The 22,178-nt window shown below is 45.2% G+C and overlaps 1 protein-coding gene across 1 annotated transcript in view; it reads right to left on the bottom strand.

Moving 5' to 3' along the window:
* Positions 1–258: 258 nt before the first annotated feature.
* Positions 259–22,178, bottom strand: part of SLC31A2 (solute carrier family 31 member 2) — a 202,395-nt gene continuing 180,475 nt past the window's right edge. Inside the window, exon 4 of the mRNA XM_069609692.1 lies at positions 259–3,605. Coding sequence (XP_069465793.1) covers positions 3,356–3,605 — 250 coding nt within the window. The 3' untranslated portion in view covers positions 259–3,355. The remainder of the gene's footprint in view (positions 3,606–22,178) is intronic.

Below are 22,178 nucleotides of genomic sequence, written 5' to 3' on the forward strand. Positions count from 1 at the left end.
AAAGTGCCTTGCTGATCATTCTTGTATAAGTAACTCAGCATAGTAAAAAAGAAAAACATTAAAAGATACTTTAAAAAAAAGTAAAGGAACAAAAAAATATTAGAACTGTGATTAAGATGTATACTTATGGGATTCCCAAATCACAACACAAGTGTAATTCCATACAAATACACACATGCAACATCAGTGCTCTGAGTCAAAGGTAGTTGCAGTAGTAGTCTGTATTAAGAAAAGCAGGGTTTCAGTTACAAGCCAGGGTTGCGTAGCTCTCAATTCGCATTTATTTTGATCCCTGCACAATAATAACACAGAAAGCGCTTCATCCATGGATTATGCACCAGGTACAAATAGTGCAGACTCTGAAGCAATATATGGTATTGCAATTCTATTTATCTGTATAGCTGAAACGCCCATATAAATCTAAAACAGGTATTGCAATTCCCTTTTGAGTCATCTGATGTTTTCACAAGCCTGCCAACAAGTGCTGTTGCTCTTAAACCAAAGTGCCCTTGTTCCAATAACGGACAAAACTAAACACATATGCAACCACAAAGACACATTAATAATGTTTAACGATGTATATTATAAAACTCCTTGTACATAATTCTGACATACATTCTGCATAATTATGTGCTGAATGTGCTTTCCAGTTTTTAATTTAAAAGGATTACAATATTCAAGACACTACCAACATACAATTTGTATTTGCAAAGTTTGTGTACACATTTCCAACATATGTTTTGCATAATTGTGCTTTGAGGCACTTTGCAAGTTTTTTTATTTTAAAACACTGCATTAGCCATGACCATTTTAGCATAGAATTTGTTCACACAAACATGATTAGCTTAACAAAATTCAACTGTCTAAGAGTTTGGGCAGAGGGAAAAGTCACTAGCCCTGGGCCTATCCCATGAGCCATGTGGTTTCAGAGGCGAAGAGAGAGATGTCTTACCATCCTCTTGGGCAATACCCATGCCCATCCCCTCAGAGAGCGTCAAACAGCAAATTGCTGTATATCGACAGCCCAGAAGCTTTTCTGTTAGCAGTGCATGCAACAAAACATTATGTGCAAACAAAACAATGTGGCAATCCCACAGCAATCAAGTCCAAGTGGTGAATTACGTCCCGGATCCGTTTTAAAAGGTAAAGTCCAACTATTATTTTGTTTAACTTTCCAGTGCAGTGGAAGGAAGGTTCTGGCACGCTGTGCTTCCAGTGTCGACCATCAAGTACTACAAGTGAATGATTCAGTATCGCTCTAGCAAACCCTTTACACATCCAGTCCTTGAGAAAGTACTTCTGCAATCCTTGCACTAATCCCTGACCTATCACTCAGAGGAACAATGCATTGCCAGAGAGACAGAAAACCAGAGGAGAATGGTTTTGTATCAGCATGCCAAACCAGAGACAAACAGTTGTAACAGACCAAAAAGAGAGTGATTCTGTATCCCAGAATCAGTCGGGAGATGCAAAGCCAGAAGACTGGTTCTGTATCCTTTTATGCCAATCCAGTAAACCAAAATCTAGAAAAAAGTTGTTATACATCAACAACCCAGTCTTCCATGCTGTCCAATTCCTCAGGGCTAAAGGTTCTGAATTTCTGTGAATCACTGAGTAAGAGAGGGTTAAGTCTCAATATATACATGCACCATTGCCCATATATATATACACATATACAATCCCTGCAGCAAATATATATGTCCCCACGCTAATCCCTTAAACCATTCCACACTACAGGTGGATGTCCTTGAATCCCTGAGACAAACTAAACAATCATACAGTACAGGCGAGGGGCTCTTAATGTCTGTGCCAACCTGCGAAAAAAGAAAAATTCCAAGTTTTACATTTTAACCATTCTCAGTTGTGGGAAGTCCTGTAGGGCAAAGGCACTATTATCCCTGTATTATTACACTGATGCATGGAGTCCTTAATTCTCTAGGCAATGTATCACCCTAATTGCCTGATTTATGCACAGGCGACCCATTAGATCTGATCAGCAAAAACATGGATGTGGCAAAGTAAAATGCAGGGTGAAAGGATCTACATTCCAGTGCCATCCCACTGATTTAGTGGTAAAGATGAAGTCCTACACCTGCGCAAACCTCTGAATTCACGCACTGATGATGATAGCAATCTCCATGTCTGCAAATAGCATCATTACGTCCTAGAGACGAAAAACTACATACCGCTTTGCAAACTCAGAGGCATCAATTCTTATGGGTGTAATGCCATACAGGCATACAGTCTTGGAGGTTAATAGGTCTGTCTTCTGGTTTGTGTGTCTAGATGTGAATGATTGGTCCCTGATCCTGGTGGAGAAAGGCTGTGTATCAGTCAGTCTGCCCATAACTGGTAACATCCACCCTATATGTTCATACCTAGGTGTGCATGTGCAATAAATACCCTTAGCTATGCTTTCCTATTTGTGCCACCCCAATGATTCAAACACTGCTATCAATGAAACTGTGTCCTTGTGCCAATAACCCCAGCTATCAAGACACTATAAGGGACAGAACAATAATGTATTATTATTCGCCTTGAGGGGACAGGCTTCTGTATGCATCTTCCAAAGGTTCTGAATCATTCATTCCAGAAGGAGACAAGCATCCAGTTGTTTTGCTAGGCGACAGATTGTGCATTGGTAAAGTTGACAGACCATCTCTGTGCAGTAGGCAGACATTACACCCTAAACGTGAGTGGCTATTAATGTCTGTGCCACGCCTGTGAGCAAGTAAGTCCTGAACAACAAATGCTTGGTGTTCGTGTGCCCATCCTCAGTCATTCCATCCAAGCATTGTGAAGCTTTCTAACTGTGTCTCTTTGTGGGTGCAGCTTAAAAGTACCCTCATTCTTTATTTTACTAAACAGCTCCCAATTCAATTGGAAACTGCCTTTAAAATTAAACTGCATTAAAAAGAGCGCAATGCTTTTGAAACCCATGTATATGGTCTTTACTAACTAGCTGCAGCACAGTGCTTTCCCTCCCTTGAAGTTCATAGGATGTTCCCTGGCTGATGCCCTCTTATACTGTGGCCAGTGCAACACCTCATTCTTGATCGCCCTTGCAGATACGCAGGTAGATTTCAACATGGCATTGGACATTGCGAGTATAGCCCAAAACCACGGCACCATAAGGTATGAGTAATAAGCTTGCAAGCCTGGAAAGATTAGGTCGTGTGAAGGCAGTCTATAGAAAGAGGGCAGGGAACGAGTAAGCAGTGCATGGAAGGTGGTGCCAGACCAGGAAGTATACATGAACGCTTTATAAAAAAAAGGGGAGAAGGCAGCTCCTTCTCTATACCACAGATAACCTCCATGTAATAGATTCAGGGGCCAGTCTGGGAGAGGTTTGCTTTCACAGGTCTCCGCCCGTTCTTACTCGTCCCTCATTTGTATGTCCTTTTGCGACTGTCGGTGCTCCCACGTGGCAGGAATCAAAAGTTTGCAACTGCATTGGGAACAACAGGTAGTACCCAATGGTAGAGCCAACAATAACGCCCAAGAAGATCCAGCTGTTGTAGGTCATAACGCAGAGCATCAAGGCGTATCCCAGTGCCACCTGCACCATGTGTAGCAGAGACACCGCACCATGCAGCAGCACCCACCTGTGTGAAGGCAAGGATCAGTTAGTAGAGTGTGTGGATAGAAAACGCATGGTGCAAGTGGAAGAGTGCACACTCAACCCTCCAACCTCTGTGCAAAGCAGGAACGTGCACTAAGACTCTCCCCACATTAACACAAGCAAAACAGTTAAATGCTTTCCCCAAAAATCACCGTTGTGCCTCCCACCTTTCACCTTTTCCCTCTCCCTCTGCCATCCACCAGCGACTGCCCTCTCCCCCTCCAAATAAAAAACCAAAGCACATGACAAATTCCACAATTTATCAGGTCAAACTTGTAAATGTTAATGGGTTTCATTTCGTACAAATTACATCGATCGATACTTCGGTCTGCCAATACAAACTTACGTACTATTTGAATGTCATTTGTATGAATTTTTGAGCTCAAAAGGATACTTTAATTGATTTCCGCTTAAACCAAGACGAGTGGCTGCAACCAACGTAAGGTTTTTACGTTCTGTCCAGTTAAAGGGTAACAGCCATTTAAAATATACATAGAAACGCCAGTGGTGCCACTTTGGAATAACCACTCTTCTTCCTTTATGGATATTTGAATACAACTGGTAAATCAATAGCAGTTTTTTATTATCTCTAGTTAGAACATCATTGCTGGCTGGGCTACAGCAAACCCCCCCCCATCATTCCCAGCTTACACAAGTCATTTACTTTATTAGCAAACCTAGCATACGACACTTTAGACGTAAGCTGAAATATGACTCCCAAGAATGCCCAGTGGACTCTAGTTACAACTATCGTTGCAATGAGCATCCAACTGACCATAGCATTAGGCATTTACATTGCAGGCCTACAACCCCCGACAATGACTAACCTAACGTCCCTACCTTGCCTCTTTGCTGCAAGAAATAATAGACTGAGCTAAACTACCTTGCCTCAATGAACCTCAAATAAGTCACTTATCCAATCTTGGCCACTATCCTAATAAAAACCTATCCAAGGATAAACTGCCACATAATCTAAACAAGATGAATACAGCCAAAATACAGAAACCTCTACCCAATATGCCTTTAAAGACTAAACCCGGCTCTCCCAAACCTATGATCCCTTAGGAACTTAATACCTTCACAAAAATCAATACTGCCCTAATAAATGCTAGATCACTAGTGGCACATGCATAGGAAATAGCTGACCTGATCACCATGAATAATCTAGACATACGAGCAGTCACAGAGTCTTAGTTACATGCAGCCGCCGGTCCAGCCCTTGCACTAGCAGTCCCTGAAAATGTCCAAATTCTCAGAGTAGACAGACCTGACGCTAGAGGAGGCGGCATTGCCCTGATCGCCAAATCGGACCGAGCAATTAGACTATCTCCTTCTCAGTCATTTACATCTTGTGAACTTCTAAATTCCAAAGTACCGATCTCTAACACTAGCACCCCAACAATCTATCTAGTATACAGACCTCCCGGACCCATTGGCTCCTTTGAGGAGGATATCTTGAGCAGTCTCTCAAATAATACCAAAGAATACTCACAAGTATTACTGCTAGGTGACTTTAACATTGGATTCCACGAAACATCAGACAAAAATGCTCAAGTAATCCAACATGCTCTCAGAACAGGGTCTTACCCAAAGGGTGACCCAGCCGATCCACACCAAAGGCAGGACGCTTGACTGGGTGGCTGACATGAACTGTGATCTTTCTATAAACTCTATAACATCCCAACTATGGACTGACCACCTTCTGCTAGCCTTCACGATTGCAATCAACAAGCGTGCATCAACTGGCAAAGACACAGTTCCCCCCCAACCTACTAGGAACAAAAAACACATCACAGCGGATAGGTTACTACCTCATATCCTCCCATCCCTGAACTCACTCCCGAAGGCTTCTGATCCTAACTTACTAGTTGACGCTTACAACTGTACAATGTCTAATACCTTAGACTTTATTGCTCCCATCAAACTGCGTAAAAGTAAACAACGAGCGCATTTGAATGCCTGGTTTACACCACATCGAAAAGCCCTAAGACTAGAAAAAAGGAAACTAGAAGCGCCATGTCGTCTTATCCCCTCAGCTGAAAACAAGACTACATTGATCATCTTCTCTGACAATTATAAAAAATAAATAATCCGCACGAAAAAGGACCTATACAATGACAGGATTTCTAAAGCAAGATCTAATACCAAGAAGCTATTCACTATTCTACGTGAAATGGAAGCACCTATTCCCCCGGCAGACAACAATGTAAAAGACAAACTCTGGTGTACTAACATACAGAACGGTCTAGCTAACGGAATAGTACTCCTCCAAAACAAGATTGCCAACATGAAATCAACCTTACCGAACCAGGAAACGCCAGTCTCAATCCCAAATGAACTAACTAATCTACCAGACCAATTAAACTTCTCCAAAGTTTCCACACTCGAAGTTGAGAGCATTATTTCCTCTCTGAAACCTTCTAGGTGCCAGGGAGACAACTGCCCAGCTCAGTTGATTAAGGATGCAGCCAGAGACCTTGCGCCTTTCATTTCCAAGATTAGCAATGCCTCCTTCTCAACTAACATTGTTCGAAGCAATTAAAAAAAATTAAAAAAAAAGTCCTGGCTCTTTCCTTTCTTAAAAAAGCAAACAATGGACCCTTCCATTCCGACTAATTATAGGCCAATTACCACGGTGCCTTTTTTACTTAAAATACTCTACAAAGTAGCGTATCTTCAAATACAGCAGTACCCTCAAACCAACCATCTACTAGGCGTCCGCCAATCAGGTTTCAGGCCACAACATGGCACTGAAACGGCACTAATTGACTTAAAAACACAAATAGAGGGACTCAAGGATAAAGGAAAAACTGCCTTGCTACTCCTCCTTGACCTGTCAGCTGCCTTTGACTTGGTGAACCATGAGATTTTGTGCAAACACCTTGCATCAACAGCTCACTTTTCTAAGGACGCAATAGCCTTGGCCCAATCCTAAAATCACAGGACCATGAGAGTCTTCTCCCCTCCAGCCTCAGCCGACCCTATACCTATAACCTGTGGCGTACCACAAGGCTCTTGTGTCTCGCCTACCATGTACAACATATTCATAAAGCCACTCATTGACAAATTGGATAATCTGGGTGTCACCTACACTAATTATGCAGATGATACCCAGATCCTCATACCCCTTTTGGGCAATTACCTCGAGGACACAGCCCTATTACCTCAAGGACACGGCTCTTGTGAACAAAATGTACCTCTCATTCAGGCATGGATGGCAACCCATGGCCTCTGCCTGAACGACGACAAAACGGAGGTCCTGATTCTTGGAACCACTGCCAACCTAAAAAAACAACACTGACTACTCTACCTTTGAAATTGATGGAAACTCTATCAAGGTTGTAAAAGAAGTAAAAACTCTAGGTTTTTATCTTGACTCTACCCCAAACCTGACTAAACAAGTAAACAATATGGTATCGGCAACAGCCTACACATGCAAATTAATCAGGGCTTGCAGGCCGTACCTATCAAATTCTAGCTGCATTACTATAGCAAATGCCCTTATACTCATGAAATTGGATTATTACGACACCCTCTACATGGGAGCTATCACGTACACCTTAAATTAAATCCAAACCCTACAGAATAATGCTCTCAGAACGGCACTAAATATTCCTAACAGAGAGCACATATCTGAGATAAGAAGACAAAATCATTGGCTGACAATTAACAACAGAATCCTGCTCAAAACAGCCTCTTTGACCTTCAAATGCCTTAACAGTGCCGCCCCACCATACCTTACTGAACGCATAGTCAGGAAAACATTGAGTCGCCCCAGTAGGACTGCCAACTCCTTCTGCCTTATTATACCGAGATTTAACTTAGCAAAATCTGGCGGTAGTAGTTTCCCAGTTAAGGCTGCACAAACTTGGAACTCACTCCCTCTTGCACTGAGAGTGGAACAAAGTTACTTCAGCTTCAGATGTAATATTGTGAAGTGGCTGAGAACTAAGGATATTTAATTCACAGTAGCTTTCCTCTTCTGCATATTGTAAACTTGCTCAGATATTAACTTTACCACTTGTATATATCTAGCAACATACATCAGCCTCGCTTTTGTGGATTCTGATTAGGAGGGCTCGGCATGTCGCTTCAGTTGGTGCTCACGTTTTCAGCAAGATAAACCCTTCTCTGAAACCTTTGACACTTTCGGAGGAAGGGCTAATAGCTTGTGACTAAGACCCTTGGTATTCCAAGAAGAAGAGCCTAGCAGGGGCGGGATGCAGTTCTGTAGCAGAAGATATGCATTAGTTACGCAACCACACAAGCAATTTCCCCAAACTGTGTGATAACTGTTAAGCCACAGGAATAAGTTTGCAAGAAATCCTTTGCACGAACGAAGACACATGAGACAGGGTGTGCAACCAGCTGCGAATGACTATGCAGATTTTTGTCTTGACTATGTGCCAGCTATTGAATGCAATGTTAACCAAAATGTATATAAGATGTTATGAACTTTGAATGCTTAGCTCACTCCTGCGCAGTCTTTTGAGTGTGCAGGGATTCATGCCCATTCGCGAATGCTTAAATTGAATAAATGGATGACTTGACTTATTTGGTCTGAGTCTTATTTGTGGGGTCCCTTACACCAGGTTGGGCTGAGAAAAAGGTGTATCCTCACTTTCTATGAGAACACTATTGTATTTATGTATATTTTCCTTCATACTGTATGTATCATTTTCACCATTTTCTTCTTGTGTACCAACCACGGTAGTCTGTATTTGTAAGATAAGCTTAAAGTTTTCTTGTACCTCTTGCGCCCAGTTACCTCTGGGCTCGGTGCGCCATACAAATAAATAAAACAAACATACAAAACAAACAAACATAATGCCCAGTTATTCAATAACTCATGCCCATTTAGCAGATAATTGCCAATATGCCCAGTTGACATATCATGGAAGATGGCTACTATAGTCACTTAGCAGATCATTTCTGTTTTATAGCATGACTAGTTCGTTTCAATCTATTTTCTATTTTCTCCTGGGCCCCACATCATGTTCACTTAACCGATCATTGCCCAGATTTGACTACCCACTTCTAACACATTCTATCTTTTGTTTCCGTTAGCCAGCAGAGGACACAGCAGTAAAGATGGCCAGCATGAAGTGTCTGCTATTGGCTTACAAGCTGGCTGGGTGGGATTTAACTGCCTGGCCCAGGCCATTACAGCGATCCAGATAGCATACAGGTCTGGCAGGAGCATCAGACAAGCTTTGTCTGTGTGTGTGCTGTAAAAAAGTTCAGAATGCTTAGTTAATCTGCAGCAATGATCCAAATGCACTGGCCTGAGCAGCGACCCGCTGTGTGCTTATAATTCTAGTACATTAACTATTTATGGCACGTTTGGAATGACCAGCACATCTGGTCACCAAAAGGTACTATAGCAGGTGCAATGATCCACTATCTTCCATCTGATTGCAGCCCCAGCCCAGTGACCAAATATGGATTGTATTAGAGCGAGTTCAATAACAACATTGCCTATACGGATGTTGGAGATCCTATGCTACACATGGCATACGTTACTTACCATAATCGTATTTCTGATGCTTGGATCTGCTTAGATTCACATGCTTTTCATAGGCCGACATCTAGTGGTAGGCACAAAGAATTGTACATGTTGGTTTCGAAGTTGGAAAAGGGGCATCAACTGGGCGTGTTGGAAATATTATCGCTAGTGTGACATCTACTGTACCTATGATCCCTCACGCGTCAATGTCCCTCAGATTGTTTTGTTTCTGACAAGAGGGAGTATGAATTTGAATTTCTTGTGTATGCGTGGAGAATAGGTAAGTTGTGATGAGGCGTGAAGCATCTATGATTTGCCCCAAAACCTTCAAGTGGGGAGAAAGGGTGGGCACATGATAAACATCAGAAGTAGGATTATGGTAAGTAATGTATGCCTTCTGAGGGTTTTGGATCTGCTTAGATTCACATCACATGTTTTGCATGGATTAGCAAGCAGTACTTGGACTAGGTGGTCAGTAATTTGAAGGTAGAGTGTCAGATGTTTCAGCACTACCTGGCCCACCGGTTTGTCACCTTTAGAATGAGTATCTAAACAGTAGTGTTGAGTGAAGGTATGAACAGAACTCCAAGTGTCAGATTTGCAAATGGCATCTAAGCTAGAGTAGCCCCACTGTGCCCAGAATTGAATGTGCTCTGGGCTTTAAGGGCAGTGTTCTTTTGACAGGAGAATAAAGTTGGATGCATCCGACAATCCCTTTAGAGATAGCCGATTTAGAGATAGGAACCCCCAATCTCCCTGCGTCCAGAGATACAAACGAACTGTATGCTTTTCTGAGTGGTTTAGTCTTTCGAAGGTAATACATGGCAGCCCTTCTCACATTTAAGGTATGAAGATTTGTTTCTGCTGCATTTTTAGGGTTTTGGAAAAACTCAGGAAGTTCTATGAATTGATTAACATTGCGAAGTGGCTGCTAAGTGTAGCAGTCGGCAGTCTGCGGCTTGCGGGGTGAGGTGAGGAGGGATATTCTTTCCCGATCTTATTGCCTATTTCTTGAGAACCTTGCAGACCACAGACTAAGGACGAAGCGAATTGCGATTGTGGTTGGAGCGAACTGGAACAAAAACGTGGAGGTACATTTTGCTAAACGCTGCACAGCCTCAATGGCACATAACTGACTGTATCCTGACTGTATCCAGGGTCTGCCATACCGTACCAAGGAGATTTTACTGTGACTGATAGCCCTCACTGACAACCCTTGCTATTCTTTGCTTTATGCTGCGAGGAGGAGCCTTGTGCCCCAAGCCCTGAAGCCATGAAGCAGGGTGTGCGGCGTCCCTTCCTGGAAGAGGAACTCACCCACCGAGGGTAACTACTGCGAAGAGCCGCCAAACCTAGGTCTGCGAGCGATGCTCTCCCGTGGTTGGCACAGTGGTGTGGGCTGCTGTGGGCTTTCTTCGCCAATTGTGGAGCATGGATTGGGCGAGCCCGGCGAACTTGGCTCATTATGGAAAAATATTTTCTTATAAAACCTTTGATTTTTCAGGGAGCGGGGACACAGACTATGGCAGCCCTGTGAGCCATTCGGGCATTCCTCCGACAAATAATTTTACTGCCGTTCATTTGGCATCATCATAATTTAACTATTTTTTACAATTTTTTAACTGTGTTTAACTGTTTTCTGAACTCTGTATGTATTTGATGTGTTTTTTAGGTTTTTTTAATTGGATTTATATGGACTGAACAGGCATTCCTAGATATATTAGATATTTGTATAATGACTGTTGATTTGGTTGTTCCTGCCGATAGTGACTTTTAGCAAATTTTTAGCAACATGTTATAGTGCCAAGGCTGTGGTGAACTAACAATACCCTAGGAGCTACAGAGTCCGAGAGCCCTAGAGTTACTGAGCACAGGGGGGTGGTGACTATGGTGCAACGCAAAGAAACCTCATGGCTAGCCAGGGCTAAAGAAACATAGGAAAGTCAAAGAGAAGGAAAAATCTCCACCGCTGGAGAACTTAATGGTACTGTTAGAGGGAGCACCTGAGGTGTTGCAGGTCTCTAGGGGGGCACTGGATTCTTCGCTATAAAAAGTGACAGGGCGATTGGATGAGCAGATCAGGGTGGCCAAGCTGGCCATTACTGCTGCTTGGAGGCATGCCACCCTGAGCAAGTCCCTAACACCGAGCACTCCAGAGACAGCCAGACCAGTAATCCGCCCGAAAGATGGTCCGTGCCAATCGGGCGATCCTAACCCGGTGTCTGGCTTGGCTGTTGCCCCAGTTCTAGTCTCACTGCCCCCTCTAGCGGGTGACATCAGCCAGGTCGACCCTGATAGTGCACCTCACGAGTGCATTGATCTCTCTCCCTTGCCGACAGTTGGATTCCAGCCTTTTCCCAAAGGGTCGGGCGTTGAGACACTAACTAGCAAATTATTGTTACCATGGATGAATTTTATGACGAATTTTAAAACCGGTATCATGAACACAGTTGATTTTAGATGATCTGGTAAGGTCCTTAAAAAAAGGATGTGGAGGCATTAAGCATCCTGAATAGACAATGTCAGAACTGTGATTTATCTGGGAAGGAGGCTGGCCCAGGTGCCACAAGTATACCAACTGTGCAGTCTGCTAATACGGGGGAAAGGGGGGATGGAGAACGCTAAGACTCAAGACCTAGTCATCCCAGTAGAACTACATCTAATCACTACCCCCGCCAACATGCGCTCCCCTCAATGCCAGAGCGACCCCCTTTACCATCCCATCGATTGAGACCTATAGGCACTCCCCGTAGGGAGCAGGAGCCAACGAGGGGGGGGGGGGGGGGCAACATTGCCGGCACAGGACAAGGTGGACCTGAGATGGTACCACCTCCAGTTGCCCCCAGAGGCCTTACCACTGGTGGGAGTGATAATCAATGTTCCCATACCAGAAGCTGGGTGTAACGAGGACAGTGGGGCACGGATTAATAAATCAACCCAGTGGGTCAATTCAAATATTCGGTGTAGCCCTATTGATCCCCGCCTGATACTAATGGCTCGCAGAGTGCCATGGGTGGGCTTCACGGCCAAATCGAAAGCTGCGTATTGTGTGGTGGCGACTTTTAAACATGCACAGGTGACTAAGTAAATGGTCGAGTATAACCTAGGTACCCCCAGCCATAATTGCAGGGCTTGGTTGGTTCCGTTAAATTATTTTTATCCCCATGGTAGGGAGGAGGAATGTGTTGCACCGGGGGGCATGGGTTTTGTTCTCACAAAAGAGCACCTTGGTTCACAACAAATTGCCAACCACGTAGCTCAGCACCAACATGGCCCGAGTTACATGGTAAGGGGTCCCACTGGTCATGAGGGTAGTGCATCTGACTCCATGCTTGCCCGGAACCAATTTTGCTTGCCTGATGGACATGGACAATACTGAATAATGCCAGCCGCCATGGGCGGGCCTCAGACAGTCCTTGGGGGTGGCCCATAGCATTGCTCTGGGCTCTCCCAATGTGGGAGCCGTGAGGGAGGCCGAGCATATGTCATTACTGTCATGGAATGTGGCTGTATTAAAACTAGGCTGGCCTGTTTGGAGAGACAGTCTACACTTGGAGATATAGCTGTCCTGTTCCAAGAGACGTAGTCCTAGGATGAGATTAATGTGGCTGGTTTTGTCTCATATCTGGTGCCGGCAGAGAGAAATAACCGAGGGAGAAATTATTGTGGTCTATGTATTTTGGTTACATCGTACTTGGAGAGTGAGCAGGTGGTCCTGAAGACCCTGGTGCCATATATATATTGATGGTCAAGATCCTTAGACCGGGCCAGGTAGATCTATTAGTGGTAAATTTTTAGAATAGCCCCAACAAACTGCATGGCAAGAATGGTTTGGGTGTGCTGGCTTCAGTTCTGGAGGAGCTCTCCCCTGGGTGGTCTAGGGGTAATGTGTGTGTCTGGTGTTGGGGGGTGATTTCAATGCAAAACTGGGGGATAGGCAAGGTAACATTGTATGATGACACAGAAGACGTGGTGGCAGGGATACCCTCACCCATTAAGTTGGACTCTAGGCTTTGTAATGAGGGGCTGCGCCTATGACATTATCTATACGATTGGGGACTGAGTGTTGTGAATGGGCGACTTGGTGCAGATATCCCAGGTAGGGTCACTTTTTCCTCCACAATGGGAAGCTCCATGAGCGATTATTTTTGTATATCAGTTGAGTACTGGACCATCTAAAGGGGTTTGGTGTGGTGGATAACATCTGCAGTGACCATTTCCCCATCAAGCTCGATTTCCACTCGGCACCAAGGGCTGTTATGTCGAGCCAGGTGTATCCCCTGGAGGTGTCTTTGGATGCCTCCCGGTATAGGCTCAAATGGAGGGAGGATAGCAAGGAGGATTTATTAAGAAAGGCAGTCCAATCAGGCCCACTTGAACTGGAGAATCGGCTGTCAGGGAATCTGGTTAAGGTTATTATCTCAGGGGAGTTTGGATCCTTGATGACCAAGCTTTCCCTGTTGTTCATCACCCCAGGCAAACGAAAAGGACAAGTAAGGGGGTAGGGGGGCTGGGTTTTGATTCAGAGTGTACAAGAGCTAGGGCAAATCTCTCCACTGTGGGCTGTGCAGGGGTCTCAAAGAAAGCTATTATTGGCACTAGGTCCCATTACAAGAAGGTTTTGGCTACTAGAAAAGGGGCAATCGAGTAAGAAGCATGGGAGACCTGGGTGGGCGCCTCTAGTAACAATGACACCAAATTCTTCTGGGAGATCGCCCAGCAGGACCCTTTTACAAATATAAGCTGGATACTCCGATTAGCAATGTACCTGACAAGGCCTGGTTGGAGCATTTATCTTCCTTATACAGTGCTAGGAGCGGGGGTAGAGCACTGTGGGTAAGCGATAGGGGGTAGTTTGGGGTGTCTGGCTGGGGAGGGCACTGAGGCAAGTATTGTTTTTTTTCGGTGGATGAGATTAAGCGGGCCATAGGCAGCCAAAGCTGTAACCGAGCCCGGACAATGTCCCAGCAGACTTATTTATCAGGGCCTGGACCTCTGGGGCCGGTGTTGTCCCAGGGGTTGAATGCAATAAGTGCGGGTGGTGCCATACCACCCTCATGGTCCACAGCTATAATACAGCCAATTTTAAAAAAAGGATCCCAGGCCTCCCCTATTTTGTACAGACCTATATTACTCCTGGATTCTCTTTTTAAGATATTATGATGTGCCATTTTAGCCCGTCTAGAGGACTGCGTTTCGAGCAGTGGGCTACTGTTCCTGGTCCAGCTGGGATTTCGGCAGGGGCTCACCCTCTATCTGGTGACTGCACACTCACTATCTGAAGGAGAAGCCGATCTGAGCACGGCATTTGATAAGCTAAATCATGCAGAGCTGTGTGACATGCTCAGGTCCATGAACTGCGCTCCGGCCCTAGTAAACCAGTTCAGACCGCGGAGAACCATTTCTTTTAGAAACTGCTGTGCTTGCCAGTTTCGGCACCAAATTTCAGAGTACACGTGAAATTGGGCTGTAAGCCGATTGGGGATGTAGTTTCCTTTCAGCCAATATTGCACTGGCTCAGGCTATTGGGCAATGGGAGAGCTATTCTGACCCACAAATTGATTATCTCTCCGACTGAAAAGGATTCGAGAGGCAAAGTCCCATGGCTGTCTCATGTTAAGAAACAGCTGATGGCGATTAATATCACGCATCTGTACCCACCTTGTAGTATGCTTTCTCGTAGCAAGATAAAACTATGGACTGCCTGCTTTTATGAGTCCGAGTATGAATAGAGAAAGCGTGGAATTGTCGAAACCTAAGAACCGAGGGCTAGTGACAATCATATCCCCGGGTGTTCAGAGAAATCTGTTGCGGGCAGAGTTCCCGATGGATCGTGTACTCATAACTAGGGTACGGTTTAACTGTATCCCTCTATGGGCAGTGGGCAGTTGTGGCTGACCAGTCTTGCCCTATGTGTGTGGTGCCCTATGAAGACTTGGTCCATCTGATACTTTTTTGTCCTGCCCATGTGAGACCTTTATTGCAGGAATTGGGTTTTGTACAATATCGGCCGGCCCTAATATACTTGCTGTGGGCGGACTCACCACGCGTGGGCTGGTCCTTGCTCTCATATCTGAAATTGGCACTTTATCTGTGGAAAATAATGCTAAGTAGAGCTCTATGAAATGAAATTACACACAACTATCAATGATCGGGGCTTTGAGTTCCTTAGTTGCCATTTTATTGATATTTTATGTTGTATTTTACTGTGTCACAATTGAAATGTATTTTTGTATTTTGCACTGTTTTTATGGAATGTTCTGTGCATATCCGAAATAAACATATGATGAGGATTAACATGGAACTTTGTATTTATTTTTATTTTTTTACATTTATAGAGCGCGCTGCAGCCCGCAGGCATCGAGACGCTAAACATGAAAGTGTACGCAAGTGGATACATAGAGAACATGAGGTACTTAGTTGCAGAATCAGAACATAGTTACATGTGCCGTTGGCATGCAGGCTGAAGTCAAACAGGAGGGTCAGACAAACAGCCTGGTTTTGATGGCTTTGCGGAAGGCCAGGTGAGAGTCAATCGCCCCGAGATGCGTAGGAAGGGTATTCCAGTGTGAGGCTGCTAAAGCTGGGAAGCTGGTGCCGCCCACACGAACTCTGCAGGTTTTAGGGATTGAAATCAGGTTGGTGTAGGCAGATCTGGAAGGCCTAGAGGAGGTCGGTAGGGATATTCTTTGGGCGAGGTAAGGGGGAGCAAGGTCATGGATACATTTGTGGGTGAGGTAGAGGATTTTAAAGATGATTGTCTGCTTAATGGGCAGCCAGTGGGCTTTCCTTCTAAGCTCAGAGATGTGATCCTTCTTGGATAAACCTGTGGCGGCCCTAAGGGTGGAGTTTTGGGCGAGTTGAAGTTTGGCAATATTTTTATTGGAGGTCCCACCAAGGAGAGCATTGCAATAATCCAACCTGGATCCTATCAAAGCCCTGGCAATGGTGAGTCCATTCTGAGATGATAGGAAGGGTCTTGCTGCATTGATCAGTTTAGATTAGTATGCCGGGGACAATGCTATGGCATTGACTTGCCTGTCCATGGCGAGATTGGAGTCGAGATAGATTCCAAGAGTCTTGACTGTTTGGGCCACAGTAATAGGTATGTTGTCGATAGTGAAGGAGCAAAATCTTTTATCTAGGTTACCCAGAGTGGTCGGTGATCCAATAGGTAAGAGCTCGGTCTTGTCACTATTAAGACATAACCAGTTTTCTGCCATCCAGGCTTGGATGGTGGAGTAAATGGAGTTGAGGGTGTTCTTGTCCAAGTCGTAATCACCTGTGAGCGGGATGAGCACTTGGGTGTCATCAGCATAATTGGTGTATGAGATGCACAGGGTGTCGAGGAGATTGAAAAGAGGCCTTGTGAACAGGTTGTAGAGGGTGGGCGCTATGCAGGCGCTATGTGGCACGAAGGCAAAGGCCAGAGGACAAGGCCTTTGCCACTCTCTGCAGATCCGCTGCGAGAGAAATACCCAGGAGCCCCGAACAGGCTGGAGCCTGCAGCAGCCACCAGAGTGAAAAGCCCTGCACCCGCCGCCATCATGACCAACGCAGCCTCCGCCGCAATACACATAAGGAAGGAGCCGTGTCTCATCACCACGTCAACCAGTGCAAAAACAGCCGGAGCCGAGTCAGCTGATTCACGCTCCGTGGCCCGCAGCCCCTCCTCTCCCGCTTTAAAGGGAGAGGAGGTCCGCTGCCAGGCAAAGCCGCATGACGGCAAAGGCCAGAGGACAAGGCCTTTGCCACTCTCTGCAGCTCTACGCTGCTCGATGGAGCACACTGGCACCGTCAACAAGGTACGCCTTCCAGCTGCCTCCCATCCTTCTCACAATCCCGCTATTCACTGTGCCCGCAATGCACGCCTTTGATCACGCACTCAACTAGCCCCGCCCACCTACATACCTAGTACAAACACTCGTAACAAGCGTCTTGGGAGCAGGTCTTGGACTACTATCTCCTCGGCCAGCCCCACCATCTGCTCGACTGGATCTACATACAATGACCCTAACCCAGAACGGCGAACCCAGCAGCCTACATCAGGCTCTCCATCATCTCGCTCCAAGGCATATATGCTTATACTGGAGGATGAGTCCCACGCCTCCAAAATAACAACCACACCTCTTGCGACTATGCCTGTGCCTGCTGCCCCAACTGCAATGTTTATGCCTAGTGCCGCCACTGTAATGATGATGCCTAGTGCCCCCACTGCAATGATGATGCCTAGTGTCCCCACTGCAATGACGATGCCTGTGCCTGCTGCCCCAACTGCAATGTTTATGTCTAGTGCCCCCACTGCAACGATGATGCCTAGTGCCCCCACTGCAACGATGATGCCTAGTGTCCCCACTGCAACGACGATGCCTGTGCCTGCTGCCCTAACTGCAAGGTTTACGCCTAGTGCCCCCACTGTATCTATTATGCCTGTGCCTGCTGCCCCCACTGCAATGATGATGCCTAGTGCCCTCACTGTAATGATGATGCCTAGTGCCCCCACTGCAATGATGATGCCTAGTGCCCCCACTGCAATGATGATGCCTATGCCTGGTGCCCCCACTGTATCTATTATGCCTGTGCCTGCTGCCCCCACTGCAATGATGATGCCTAGTGCCCCCACTGCAATGACTATGCCTATGCCTGGTGCCCCCACTGTATCTATTATGCTTGTGCCTGCTGCCCCCACTGCAATGATGGTGTCTAGTGCCCCCACTGCAATGATGGTGTCTAGTGCCCCCACTGCAATGATGATGCCTAGTGACCCCACTGCAATGACTACGCCTATGCCTGGTGCCCCCACTGTATTTATTATGTCTGCGCCTGTTGCCCCCACTGCCTTACAGGCCTGGCCACCACCCTTAAGTGTGCCTTAATTAATGCCCACTCAGTCCCTGCACACGTCTTGGACATCCATGACCTAATCCTGAATAACCACATTGACCTCCTTATTATGGAATCCTGGTTGAATGATACCTCAGGCCCTGCCCTCTCTCTGGCCATCCCGGACGGATACACCATCTACAGGCAAGACCGACCCCTCCTCAGGGGCGGGGGAGTAGCCCTCATCGCCAAAGAAAATCTCGCTATTAGGAGGATTGAAGGTGAACTCTGCCACAGCTGCGACTACCTTCCTCTTAAAATTAATCTCTCACCTAACCTAACCTTGACCCTCCACATTGTCCATCAACCCCCGGGCCCGATCACTGAATTCCAGGAATCCCTCATCCAAGCACTCTCAACAAATCTTAAGAAAAAATCCAAAGTCCTACTCACAGGTGACCTTAACTTAGGGCTCAATGATCCTAACGACGTTCACGCTGCCGCTCTGAATAAAGCCCTCGCCACACTGAAGTTCTCGCAAACCATCCCTGGCCCCCCCCACACTAAAGGACGCTCCCTAGATTGGGTCTCCCACCACAACTGCCCAGTACTAATTACTAATTACTGAAAATTCTCCCATCCATGGATGTGTGCGTGGTACCACCTTGTTCTTGTGAATAATGACAAAAGGAACTTGCACTGAAAGTGCTTGTGACTCACTAACTCTCCTTATAGATGTGATAGTGACAAGGAAAGAAGCTCTATAAGTTAGATGTTTAAGACTGGCTTTGTGCATGGGGGCCCCCCATGAGCCTTGTTAGAACAATATAAAAGTCTCAGCCAGGAGTTGGATTTAAAACTGATGGGTAGAATTGTTAACCACTCACCATGAATGCATTCACCACAGGCACCTTCTACCACAAAACATTACTCTGCAATGTGGTGTAGCCTGGGAGAGCCGCTAGGTGCACTCATGGGTTATTAAAGACTAAACCTGAGTCTAAGACATACAGTAAATAGTTCACTACATGGGAAGGTGAACAGTCAATTGGGTTGATGGCACGTGATTTATAACATAAGACAAAGAGTTTCCCTTTGTTAAAATAGCAGTGTCTTGCATTAGGTGTGCATGATTCCTTTAAGATGTCCATTCACCTTTGGTTTAGGTTTAAATTACTAAACTGTATGACCGCAGGAGCCAGGCTGCTAATTTCATCGTCTGAGGGCATGGGTGGAGTGTTGTCTCTTGGTTCTGTGACCACATGTTTTATGGGCAAGGTAGTTTCATTGGAGGACAAAGACATCTTCAGTACATGTGAAAACCATGTTTGCTGCGCCCACCTAGGACCCATCAGGATGAATGTTACTTGTTCCTGGTGTACCTTGTGGACTACCCTGTTGAAAAGTGGAGTTGGGGGTGGGGGGCGGTGCGTATGCAAGTCTCCCTGACCACTTCATTAACAGAGCATTCCGATCTTGGCTGTGAAAACCTGGAAGCGTAGTTGTGGCTTTTTCTCTTGTGTAGCAAAGTTTAAGCATGGAAACCCCCATTTTGAGAAGACGTTGTGTAGGGCTTTTGCATTCAATTGCCATTCATATTCTGACAGGAGTTCTGCACTTCTGTTTAGTATGTCTGAAAGAGAATTGTGGTCCTCTGGAACCGATAGGGATATTTTGTATCGGAGTGGTCGTGTGCTTCGGAATAGCTTTCGAAAGTCTCTGATCCTTTCATTTTCAATTAACAAACAGATGGGAATACTTTGTAGTGGGATAGTCGCGTGTGACGAACAACACATTTTCGAAGGTCTCCGAACAATGAACGGTGGAATTAAAGCAAAACAAATACTGAGCTACAGATAAAGTGAAAATGGATCATAAGCAAGAGGCTAATTATTGACTACCAAACTGAATGTAAAACCCTGGTACTAAACAGAACTAAAACGTTTGGAACCCAGAAGGAGGGAGAAAACTTTAAACCTAAGCAAACCATTATATGTTGAGGTGGTAAAAGACTATTACAAGCAAACCAATTCATAGTGAAGAATTAAAGGACTATTACTAGCAACATTATATATATTAAAGAGTTAAGGACTACTACAAGCAAACCATTTTATGCTGAAGTGCAAACAGGAATTAATTTGAAACAAGCAACAGTATGCTGAAATCCTAACTAACAATGTCATTTCCAACATGTATACAAGCTGAAACATTATCTGAACAAATATTTAAAACAACATTAACTGAATTGGGGAAACAAGGATCTTTTGTGTGTTTTTTTTGTTTGAACTGCGACACTTGAAACTAGGGGAAGGGAACCCCTGAGTTCTAACCAGGATAATTTTCATTTAAAGGTTGTTTGAACTGTGTGACTAGGTAGTTGGGGGCTGTGGGGGGGGGGGGGACGCAGAGACCCGAATATTGCATCCTACATGTAAGAAAGGGAACTTTGAGGCTTATTTTTGTGGAACTGTTCCATACTTTGGGAAGGGAGCTGAAAGGGAGCAGTGAGCCGGAACAAGCTCAGAACTTTATGTTAAACACCGTTTTCTTTTGGTTGCTGAAATTTCTACACATTGTATAGATTAAGCGTGAAGCATAGGTTTTGGGCGCAGACAGATCCCCGAGTTGAACTCTTTGACTCAGACTTTCCTTCGTTTTATTTAGGTAGGGAAATTCCACCTCGGCAAAGGACAAGTTAGACCTTTTTCCATCCTGACATTTAAGTTAATAAAGTTATTTGTTTTGAATCGGTGGTCTGTGTCCTTCATGATGCCTTTTACACTGGGCACCAGACTTGACTTTTCCTCGTCGATGAAAAAGCCTAATTGAAACAGCAGATTGACTGTTGAATATTTTGTTGACATAACTGAGGTGTGTCTCCTGTTATTAGCCTGTAGTCTAGGTAAGGGTACACTGGAATGTACTGTCTCTGTAGGTGTGAAGCCACCATTGCAAGCACTTTTGTAAACACTTCTGGAGTTGAGGCGATGCCGAATGGTAGCACCTGGAATTGGTAGTGCTTGTCTCCCGCTTTGAATCTTAGGTACTTGCTGTGCGCTTGCAACATTGAAATATCAAAGTATGCATCTTTCATGTCTAATGTTGCCAAGTAATCAGCCTGTTTTAGTAGAGGAATTACTTCCTGCAGCAGTGTCATGCTATATTTCTGTGGCTTGACATACGTGTTTGCAGGGCGCAGGTCTAAGACTTGGTACATTGTTAATCCTTCTTTGAAACAAGGAAGTACACTGAATAAATACCTTGATTCTCTTCCAGAGGTGGAACCAGTTCCATTGCTCCCTTTTGTAGAAGTGTTAAAACTTCTTCTAGAATCAAATAATGTTCTGACAACATTCTTCTTGATCGAGGAGGATGGTGGCGAGGTGTTTCTGGGAATTCTACTGAATAACCTTTGAGCACAGTTATTAGCACCCAGCGATCTGATGTCATCTCCTCCCATGTGTGGGTGAACAATGTTATGTGACCGCCTACCGGGATTCATGGGAGGGTACCTGGACCGGAGCATCATTCTTGACTGAGGTAGCAGAGCCTCTAGAGGCTGCAACTCTGCCCCAATCTTTACCTCTCCTAAACCCCCTTTGCTGATTTGCTTGAAAAGAGGTTGCTTGGCCTTGGGGAATTGTACCAAATAGACGAGGAGGCTCCAAAGCCAGACTGAGAGGCCCATGTGAAAAGCTGGATCCGCAAAGAACGGCATGTATTAACAAGGTACCCTGATGGATAAAGGGTTTATTAGAGATTTGCTCTAATGTTTTCATGGTCTCATGCTCTTTCTTGGTAGTTTCTAACTGGTCGTCTAATGCCTTCCCAAAGAGGACCGAATCTTTGATATGCATATTCATTAAAGGTGCGCGAGTCTCAGGTTTTAACCCTGAATCTCAAAGCACAAGTGGTATTTGAGCAGGGTGCCCTCAGCGATCACTCTACCCGAAGTGTCCGCTAAATCTAAAGTGCTCTTTAGGATATTCTGGGAAACCTGTTTCCCTTCTGTCAAGATTATGAGTAGGTAGGACCTAATCAGGTCAGGGACAGAATCCAGGCGTTTGTGTATTTCATCCCACTGAGCATTATTATAGTTCACAAGCAAAGTGGTATTGTTTGCAATGCGAGTCAAATAAGCCCCAGAGGTGGTCACTCTTTTGCCCATAGTATATAACCTCTTGCACTTTTTATTGGGAGGTGCTTAAGCACTGGACAGTGGCACAT

The sequence above is a fragment of the Ambystoma mexicanum genome, chromosome 8, assembly GCF_040938575.1.
Source record: "Ambystoma mexicanum isolate Mex_15411 chromosome 8, UKY_AmexF1_1, whole genome shotgun sequence".
Lineage (NCBI taxonomy): Eukaryota > Metazoa > Chordata > Amphibia > Caudata > Ambystomatidae > Ambystoma > Ambystoma mexicanum.